Below are 10,633 nucleotides of genomic sequence, written 5' to 3' on the forward strand. Positions count from 1 at the left end.
ACGAGATTGAAAAACGATTAAGCTTTAAATTAATTTAGTAATTTCCAATCCATGAATGTGATCAGATAGAAAATAGTACAAATTTCAGGATGAAAACTTTCGTCGCAGTTTTGGGAATCTGCATAGTGGGAATTCTGGTAAAAATATTTTTTCCATATATATATTTTGTTATTTATTTTTCCTGAAATTGAAATAATGTCTAGAATGCAATTTGAAGAGCTTTATTGGTAGTTTTAACTTTATGATATCTAATATATAAATATTATTAATATTTTAATAATAAAAGTTAAAATTTGAAATATTAAACACAATGGACAAAAATATTCTATATTTCCGAAAAATGGAAAGGAAAATTATATGATTTTAATTTAAGTGTAAAAAATATATTTTTATTTTTATTTATGATTTTCGTTATTCTAGGCTGAGACCACAGATGAAGAAAATACAAGCTTTGGGGCTGTCAAAAACACTTGCATAAAGGAAGTTGGTTTTGATTCAGGTATAGTGCAAATATTTTTGTACATATTTGATTCTGATTACAATATAAAAGAAATAATTTTTTTAAATATCTGTTTTATAAAATGGGACAACCGAAGAATTCGGGACAATTTTTGAATCATAAGATTTCTGTAGTTAAACAATTGAAAAGTTATTACAATAATAAATAAATAAGAAATACGAAATAATGTAAGCGTTAGAAATTAGAAATAGTCGAAAGTTTTTAAATCCATTTACAAAATAAAAAGCTGTGCTTTATCCATTGGATAGAGGTAAATGAAAAAAATTTTTTTTTTTAAATACCTAAATAATTGATTGTTGGTTAACATTTTTTCAGATACGCTTGAGAAGACTATGAAAGAAAAATTGGAAAAGAATGATGAGAAGCTGGGTTGTTTATTTGCTTGCATATCGAAAAAACTTGGATTGGTAAATATTTTTGTTTAAAACTAATTATTAGATTTCTACCTTGCTTATTTTTTTTTCGTCAACATTTACATTTAGACGAATTGCGATAATAAAATTTAAAAGTTGGGAAATTTAATAAAAGGCTCTAAGAAATGGTAGGATCATCCTCTGGAATTGCAAAAAATGTAACTCTAAAAAGTTTTGGATATTTTTTGTATTTAAAAAAATTCAGAACCGTAAAAAAGTTCCTTAGTACGAAAACTACGTATGAAAATTTAATAATCATTTAAAAAATTTATACTCATAATAATTATTTGGTACTAATTACAAAATCACTTTTTAGATGAATTCTGACGGTTTCATCGATGAAAGTAAACTTCCTAGAGTTCGAGGCGTTTCTGATAAGGAGAAAGCTGATATGATTAGGAATAAATGTAAAGTTATGAGTAAGTGAATGAAATACTTTTTTATTTTTTTAAGATGTACATAATTTATTAGAAATTGTTTCCAAAATCTATTTTCTTACATTTTTAGAGGGAGATAACGATTGCGAGACCGCACTGAAAGTAGTAAGGTGCATGCAAATAAACATTTAAGAACAAAAATCCGATTGCCACACAGTAAAGGTGCAAAATTTTTATTTTTTTTAATTGCGAAACTTTTTTTATTAATAAAGAACATAATTTACATGAGTTTTATATTACTTTTCCCTTGAAAGCCTTTAATGAAAATGTTCGGTATTTTTACACCTACACATATCAATAAAGGAATGGAAAGGGTTTTGAATAGGATCAAATAGGATAGAATAGAATAGAAAAAATAAAGTTAAATTGCATAACTTATTTGATAATTTAAATTAAACAATAAAAAAATATAGGGACAGAAATTACTGTCAGGGAAAAAATGAAGCTAAATAGAATAAAGCTGAATTCAAAATAATACAAAATGGGAGAGGGAAATGTGGACGAGGAGATGGAAAAAATGATAGGAGAAATAAAAATAGGATTAGAGTGCACAAATTAAAATGAAGTTAGTAAAGGGGGGAATAGAAGTGGGTGGTATAAGGACTGTAAAGAGAGAAAAAAAGGAGGTCAGAAGGGAATTAAGAAAGTGGAGAAAAGAAAAAAGTAATGGGGAAGAATATAGGAAAAAAAAGAAAGAGTATACTGAGTTGTGTTATCAAAAGAAAGAGGAAGAGAATAAAAGGTTTGAGGGAGAGACGGAGAAACCTAGGACGGAAGAAGAGGTATCGCATGTAGTAAATAGAGAAAGAAAAAGAAGAAAAAGAGTAAGCCAAGATATTGAAATGGTAGAATGGAAGAAATATATTTTGGATTTGCTAGGAGGAGTAAAGAGAAAAGTTATAAAGGGAGGAAAATATGGTAGAGAAAGAGATGAAGAAAAGGACATATCAAGGGAAGAAATAGTTAAGATTTTAGGAATAATGAAGGATGGAAAGGCACCTGGTATAAATGAGATTCCAAGTGAAGTATGGAAATATGGAGGGGAGTAACTAGAGGAATGGGCATGGATAATGTGTAATGGAGTATGAAGAGGGAAAGGGTGACCAGAGTTATGGAAAGAAATAATATTTATACCAATAGTGAAGAAAGGCAAGGGAGAGGAGGTTAAAGATTATATGGGGGGGGGGGGGGGGGGGGGGTGACGTTGATGCCAACACTGTATAAAGCCTATGTAACTATTTTGTCGGAGAGATTAAAAATAGAAGTTGAAGAAAAAAAAATCGAGTCACCGAATCAGACAGGGTTTAGAAAAGGAATGGGGTAATGGACAACATATATGTTCTGAACTATCCAGTAAATAAGAGAATTAAAAGAGAAAAAGGGGCAATGATAGCAATGTTCGCGGACTTGAAGGCGGCGTTTCACTCATTAGACCGAGGTGAAATAGAAAAAGTTATGGTAAAAAAGGGGATAAGAGAGGGATTAATAAAGAGACTTTCATACACTTTTAGAGAGACAAAAAGCAGAGTAAAGGCAGGAGATCAAGTAGGAGATAGTTTCTGGTTGGTGAGAGGTGTAAGACAAGGATGTCCTCTGAGCCCACTTTTATTTAATTTATTAATATTAGACTTGGAAGAAGAAATGAGGATATATCTTGCAAACGAATGGAGATCATACACCTCATATAAGAGAAAAGATAAAAAAGCAGAAGGGGTAATGAAACAGATATGGGGAATAGGAAAAAGAAGGTTCAAATAAAATTGGAGAAGGAGCATGTGGTTATTTGATACGCTCGTATGGCCGGTATTAGGTTTTGGAGCAGAGACATGGGGCTGGAAAGAATGACAAGATATTGAGAGTTTACAATAAACGAATTTGCGGTTAAATCTGCGAGCTTATTTCTTGGAATTCTCTAATGGCCTGTTGCCCATGCTAGGATAATATTACATTCAAGCGCGGTAAGGGAGGCAAAACGATTTCTAATCAGGAAGATAAGTTGAGATTTAAGTTTATGGTGGTTGGTTGAAAAGACACGTAACGAGACTGTAAAAATAACAACTTTTTAAATTTATGCTTTTTAATTAAATCTAGTGTATATATAATGGTATGCTAATGGGGCAGGAGAATTTTGAGTGAGAAAGCCTATTTGAGCATTTATTTCAGGGGAGAATGTATGATTAATTTATGGAAATTCAAAGAAATTCAATCAAAGATCTGCGTATTTGATGCTATTCCAAAGATCCTTAAGCTTGCTTGTTAGAGGGAATCTAAGTTTTGAGGACATCTTCGCGATGTTTTTTGGTTAAAAAACTGAATCCAAATCTAACAGGGGGTGGGGGTATCACATTTTTTCCCTAAAATTACATTTATGGGGGTACGTTTCCTACAGTCTTTGGGTAATCCCAGGGCTTGGTCTCTAATTTTGTCTAGTTTCTCAAAGAATTTATTGTTTTAGAATGTTTATAATATGTTCATTAAACAAAAATAAATAATCCAGAATGACTTCTAAAAATTTGATGTACAACAAGGTCATAATAAAACAGTTATTAAGACTTTAGGTGTATATGCGATCATCAAAATTCAATTTTTGTTTGTTAAAAAGAACTAATTTTTTTCAGGGCAAATTTCTAATCTGCGTTCCGATACAAATTCTGCAAATGCATTTAAGCATTGTTAAAGAGATGTGATGCAAAGTGCGGGTTCACTGGATCTAAATAAAATTACTATATCATCTGCAAATTTGAATGTGACAGCCCGCCGGCAAAAATCGATGGAGCTTGCCATTGATATTAAAATAAATGTTCTTGCATGAAATAGAGTTGTAGAACAATTTGCCTATATTTTTAGGAACACCTAAATGTCTAATGTCTAAAATGTTTAAACACCGTCCAAATTTCCGTGTAAAGTAAGGCCAGATTACCCGCAAATTATTTACTTTTTTGGAAACCATATTGTGTAGGAAGAAATATAAGTTATGCTCAATATACCAATTGAGTCTATTGTAAATTAGTTTTTTCATTAACTTGAATAGAAAAGAGGCTAAGGATATCGCTTTCAATTCGCCTGGCGTTGACTTGGGAATAAAAAATACCAAAAAGTTGCTCCAGAAAGGTGAAAAGGAGCCAGACAATAAGATATCGTTATCAATTTTAAAAAGATTACGAGACCTTCTGGTTTCGAAATCACGCTCCTGTCTGCTCCTGTCGAGTAAGACACGTGTGCGAGCTGATTGGATCTATTTTCAAATGACTTAATGACCCTCTATATTCTGGAGATACATAATGTTCTATCAAGAGATTCGCAAATACTTCGAAAGGATTTTCTTCTGGCTTTATGGAGAATGCGTTCAGCTTTAGCTGTAAGACTTTGGTAATTTAAATAGTTGGGATAATTAGATCCTTTTCTGATTTTGATAAACGCTTTACGTCTATCCTTGATAGCTTTATCGCATGTCTCATTCCACCAAGGAGCAAGAACGAAAGGTTTGTTTTTACATAGATAAATAAACGTTTATTTTTTCGGCCTGCTAGCCTTAAAAAATTGACTTGCTTACACTTCCATTTTTTTACGGAATTTTCTTACAACTACGTCTTAAAAAGTACGATCCATCAACACCTTATAACTAATCCGATCGCTCCTATAGCCTAACCTTCCTCGCTGCGTCTCGCACGCATTTCGCTCTTTTGTCGCGGTGCCTCGCATTACCAGCCTCTGTATCCGCGGCTAACACTCAATACTTAACTACTATTTACAATATTTACATTTCGCTTACATTTATTTCCTCTCCTATTTTCAATCTTTCCTTCTCCATTGCTCTTCCTTTTTCTTTCTCTTCTTCTCTATCTTACCCAAAACCCCCTTCACCCACGCTACTGCCGTTTTGTCACCCCTTTCATGCAACAATACCTTCATGCTTATCCTCCTCCTTTCCACCTCTTCACATTTCTCCAACCAATGCTCTCCTTTCTTACACAAATGTTGCGCTCTCTCCCTTGGCATAATCCACACATAGTTTCCGTTATACCTTGACTCTCTTATTCTCTCCTCTTTTTCTGCACCACTACGTCTGTTCTCCTTCTCCCACCAACACTCCCTAACCAATTAACTTCTCCCCTCTTCCAAAAATTTCTCCTCATATTTACAGGATCCACTCCACGTTATAATCCCTAAACTCATTCTTGCTGTCTCCCTCCTGACAATATAGTTCACCGTATTCTTTGCCAACCCCAGTATCCACTTTACATACCTCTCCTGTACCCTAAGTACCTCCTCACTTACCTTCCAACCCCAACACCTGCACTCCGTAAAATAAGACACTCATTACTAGCGAATCAAACAAGTTTATTTTCTTTCAAAATCATCTGCGACCAATCTCTTCCCCAGCCCCCACACCTCGCTCATCATCACATTTGCCCTTCTCACTCTCTCTTTTATATGATCATCTACTCCCTCATTTCTTCGAAACAGGAAGCCCAGCTACACCACCTCCTGTACCGCTGTTTCCTTCCACTTTCACTTCCCTCCCCCATCTCTTCACCTCCTTTCCTGAACACCATAACCTTCGACTTGTCTGCATTTAACTCTAACCTATTCTTGTCCAAGTAACGTCTCAACCTCTTCATGATATCCTTTAAACCCTCTTCGCTCTTCGTGAACAGCACTATGTCATCTGCATATGCGAGTGACCATATCCTGACTCCTCCTATCCTAACTCCTCCTACCACTCCGGCCGTTAGTTCACTTTCCATATCCGCGATCAAAATTGCAAAAAGCGTTGGGCTAAGCGGAAAACCTTGCCTCAACCCCCTATTCATTCAGAATCCCTTAGATATTCCCACCCCTCCGCTCACCCTATCTTTCGTCTTCTCATATACCCCCCTTACCCTCTCGATCAGGGTCCGAAATAGTCTCGAAATCACTTCTGTTGTTAGTTACACCGCGACAGTTCCATTGCACAATTCGTAAATCATCAACCTGTGCCATACTATGGCTGTAAAAAAATTTAAGAGAGACTTCTGTTTTTGTGGAACTGCCGAAGGAAAGAACGCTGATAAAATTAGTAAGCATTAAAAGTAGATTGCCAATAATTATAAGTAATTTCGAAGATAAGGAGGGGACTAGCGTGTTTGAAAGGTGGAACGGGAAGATGGGATGGGGAAGAGTAAGATTGTTGGGGAGGGTTAGAATTCTGATTAATTGCAGAGTTTGGGGGCTCAAGGGAAGGAAAGCAACTTCCTTAATGAAGTGTCCATAAAGGGCGCAGGGTTAAGATGTTGGGGAGCCAGCTTTGCACACTTGTATTATACTAGGATGAAAAGAAATGATTGGAAGCTGAGTTCCTGCGACGATTGGCGGATTTAGGCAGATGAGAGTGTTTATTTCTATATCCTCAAGGGTTCACGAGGGGCTGGGGAAAATAATTTGTTGAGCTAGGGGTGGTAGGTGTGTTAGCAGAGGTGCGTGAAGCTTCTGAGAAGCCCAATGGAGGAGAGTGCGCGGTAGTAATCGGGGGAGCAAAATCTATGAGTCCCGGGTAATTGTTCGCGTTGGAGCGGGAGTTACTGTGAGGTGGTTTGTTGGATATTCTCGCTCCGAGGATGGCTTCAGCCAGAACAAATGTTCTTCATAACAATCACGAATCCGCACTCACGTGTGGAGTCCACACTCAACAGGAGAGAAGGCCCACACTCGAAAAACTCGGAAAGCTCACTTTGTAGTAAAGACACATCCCCTCCTAAAAACAAAAACTTCGTGACCTCCTTTCATCTTCAGTGCTTCCAATTTAGGGAACTTTTCGAACTGCGGTTCCGTCGCGCCCATACTTCTTGATTGGTTACTGCTGGAGCGCTGATTTTGATATTTTAAATATTCATAGTTAAATGTTTTAATAAATAATGATTGGAAAATGCCTCAAAAGTAATTTCCTAATATCAAATAAGATTTTGGATTGACAGATAAAAGAAATTTGGATTTAAATGAAAAAGACGTTATAGATTCTAATTTTAGAGAAAAAATGTATTTTTTTATCACAATGATTAATCTCCTCTGTTTTAAGTTTTTAAATTGAATTTCTTTTTGATTCCTGGCAATGTACCTTCGAATAAAATCACTGAAATTGCAAAAAATGAATAAAGATTATTGTTTTTTTTTTGAAATCAGGATGATTAATATTCTTGCACTAAAATCACATTATTGTTTCATCTTTTAATTCCAAATTATATTTCAGGATTAAGAAATTACTTTCTATGTATTTCCCAATTATCATATATCATAAATATTAATTTGAATACACTAGAACTCCAAAGATCCGAGCTCCAAAGCTGCGAGTGCTCGACAGATATGAGCGTTACGACTCTAAACGTGCGACCGGAATTTGTTCCCTTCTTCCCCGTTCATATTTGAGTCAGGCGAGCGCGAGTTCGCGCTGCCTTGAATTCGACGTGCGCGTAGTGGACCTGTGTGCGTTTTCATACATTATCCGTGAAATCTAAACGTCGCAGGAGTGGAAACCCCTTTCACGGTCGTATCTTTGAAGTTCCCTTTTTCTGAACTTCTCGTATTTTTGGAGTTCGGTTATATTTATATAATATAAAATACACACGCTGACACTAACCAATCAGGTTTCCGCAGCGACACAAGCGAAGTTCAAAAAGTTTCTAAAATTGGGAGCACTGCCTCAGGCTCAAGTAAAATCAACGGCAATATGCGCATGCGTGAAAATTATACTTAGTCTCATGAGTGAAAAATTTCAACTTTAATTTCATTCTTATACAAAAATTAATTTATTCAAGGCTCAAACTTTTTTAATTATTCTAACTCAAAGCTGTTCTTCCAGAAACAGTTTTCAATATTCTTACACATGCACCACATACAAAAACCGCTCGTGGCATACGCATCAGAAGATGGATCGGAAAACTCCAAGTGAAAACATATAGTTCAAGAAAGGCAGTAATTCTAGACTTTATAAACACATAGAAAATCAATTTTTAAAGTGTCAAATTTCGGAAAGTGAAACTCCTTTCAAAAAGGCAAAGCAGACAGCAAAGCGTAGCCAGTCGGCACATCGCAGTACAGCATCATAACATAGAATATTATCAGCGTATACACTAGATTGTATCCAAAAGTGGATCGTCGTTTGATTGTAAAAGTTTAGGGCACTTATTTTACAATGGATCTAGAAAATCTCAAACAAAAAAGAAAAATTGAAAAGGTTAGCCTAACAAGATTTAAAACATTTTTAGATAATGTTAGTACCAATCCTCAAACTGCTGGTCGGATTCCAGCACGGCTCGAAAAAATTAACAAAGTTTTTGATAATTATCAAGACATTCAGTCAAAAATTTAATTAGTAGGCGAAACAAATGATTTCTTAATAGATCAAGAAGATGATCGTCAGCAGTTCGAGGACTCGTATTTCAGTACCGTAGCGAGCGCAAATAGTATTTTGAGAACAACAGACACTTATCAGCCGCTGATAAACAATCATACTAATAATAATAATGCGGCGAGTTCAAATCATTCAGCCAATGATCACAATTTTAAGCAGTCCGTTAAATTGGCGCCTTTAAATTTAGAAACTTTCTATGGGAGTTATCAAAATTGGCAACAGATTTATGACACTTTTAAGGGTATAATCTGTGAAAATAAGAAGCTTTCAAACGTAGAAAAATTTTATTATTTAAATTCAGCGCTATCAAATACTGCCAAAGAAGTAATAAAATCGCTAGAAAGAAAAAACAATAATTATACAATTGCAATAAATCTCTAAAATGAAGTTTCAAAAATAAGAGGTTGACAATACGTCAACATGTTCAAGCAATTTTCAGTATCGAATCTATACAAAAGGAATCAGCTAGCTCGCTTCGCATTTTACTAGATAACCTTTCTAAACATTTACGGGCGTTAAAAGCTTTACGAGAACCAGTGGACAAATGGGATACATGGATTTTGCATCTTATTTACTCGAAAATGGATGCAACCACAAAACGCGAATGGAAATCAAAGGTCATATACGAAAACTTATACAGTGCAAGTGAGCTCATCACTTTCTTAACGGATAGATGTCAAATATTAGAAGTGGTACAAGCTAATAAACAAACAAAAACTGAATCTTTAAAGAAAAAATCATACCGTAGTTTAACGCATGAAGCGTCAGAAACAAAATTAACAAAATGTCCGCTGTGTAATGAATAACACAAACTTTATCAATGTCAAGTCTTTATTAATTTACCAGTGACAGCAAGGCATGATGGAATTAAAAAACACAAACGATTTTTAAATTGTATAGGTATAGGCCATTCAGTCAAATTCTGCAAATCACGTCATTTTAAAGAGTGCAATGGAAAGGATAACTCCTTGTTGCATCGAATCAATTTACGCCAAAAATCAGAATTTAAAGGTGTGGCGTTCGCAACCTCAACGGAAGATTGAAATCAAGGCCAACCGTCAAATCAGGTTTTAAATGCATGCGTCACAAATTGCGCTTCAAAAAACTTATTGTCAACAGAGTTGATATACGTTTCTGATAAAAGCGCAATGTTACACGAAGCCAGAGCGCTTTTAGACAGTGGGTCACATCCAAATACAATTAGTCGAGAGCTTATCAAAAAACTAAAATTACCTACAACGCAATCGGAACAGTCAATAGGTGGTATACGGAAAATCTTAGTTTCAATTACAGAGTGGACAATTGCAACAATACAGTCAAGGGTTAATTTCTTTTTAACCAAACTTCGCTTTTGGATCCTAGACGATCACTCTAAATGTTCCCTTATCAACTTTTATTGCTGATTCTATAAAGGTTCCAAACAACATGAAGCTGGCAAATACTCACTTTGCAAATTAAAAAAAAATAGATGTCCTATTAGGGGCAGGCATATTTTGGCATCTCATTCGTCCTACATAGATTAAAACAAGTGTTAATACAACAGTGATGCGTGAAATGAAGTTCGGTTGGATAATAGGCGGCACGTTGTCTTTACACAGAAAGTAGCAGCAAAATTTAACAACATTTTGTGGACTAGTACGAGAAATCAGCCTTCAAGAACAATTGGAGAAGTCCTGGAGATCAGAAGAACATCAAGAGGATCGTCCATCATCTAAAGAAGAACTCGATTGTGAAGAAAGTTTTAAAAAAAACTCTCAAAAGGAATCTTGATGGGAGATTTGAAGTAGAGCTACCATTGCGTGAGGAAGCATCGGCTCTGGGAGAATCAATATTGACAGCTTTGAAATGGCTCTACTCTATGAAGAGAAAATTTGAA

The 10,633-nt window shown here is 35.2% G+C and overlaps 1 protein-coding gene across 3 annotated transcripts; it reads left to right on the forward strand.

Annotated features, from left to right (window-relative positions):
* Window positions 1-4,376, forward strand: LOC117172807 (general odorant-binding protein 56a-like). Of its 3 annotated transcripts, XM_033361044.1 has the most exons (6): window positions 1-137; window positions 421-499; window positions 836-927; window positions 1,250-1,352; window positions 1,441-1,532; window positions 3,989-4,376. In XM_033361044.1, exons 1-5 carry the CDS (start codon window positions 90-92, stop codon window positions 1,500-1,502), a joined length of 384 nt encoding a protein of 127 aa, XP_033216935.1. In that variant the 5' UTR covers window positions 1-89; the 3' UTR covers window positions 1,503-1,532; window positions 3,989-4,376. The 3 variants fall into 3 exon arrangements, with proteins under 3 accessions (XP_033216935.1, XP_033216936.1, XP_033216934.1); XM_033361045.1 differs by lacking the exon at window positions 1,441-1,532; XM_033361043.1 differs by lacking the exon at window positions 3,989-4,376 and having other exon boundaries at window positions 1,441-1,593.
* The last annotated feature ends 6,257 nt before the right edge of the window (window positions 4,377-10,633 follow it).

The sequence above is a fragment of the Belonocnema kinseyi genome, chromosome 5 (assembly GCF_010883055.1).
Source record: "Belonocnema kinseyi isolate 2016_QV_RU_SX_M_011 chromosome 5, B_treatae_v1, whole genome shotgun sequence".
NCBI classification, from domain to species: domain Eukaryota; kingdom Metazoa; phylum Arthropoda; class Insecta; order Hymenoptera; family Cynipidae; genus Belonocnema; species Belonocnema kinseyi.

Excerpts from the sequence above, each read along its gene's own strand:
- LOC117172807 (XM_033361044.1), top strand. The coding sequence starts at position 90 with ATGAAAACTTTCGTCGCAGTTTTGGGAATCTGCATAGTGGGAATTCTG. Across the intron at positions 138-420 it reads TCTGCATAGTGGGAATTCTG|GCTGAGACCACAGATGAAGA; the intron begins GTAAAAATATTT and ends TCGTTATTCTAG. Across the intron at positions 928-1,249 it reads TATCGAAAAAACTTGGATTG|ATGAATTCTGACGGTTTCAT; the intron begins GTAAATATTTTT and ends ATCACTTTTTAG.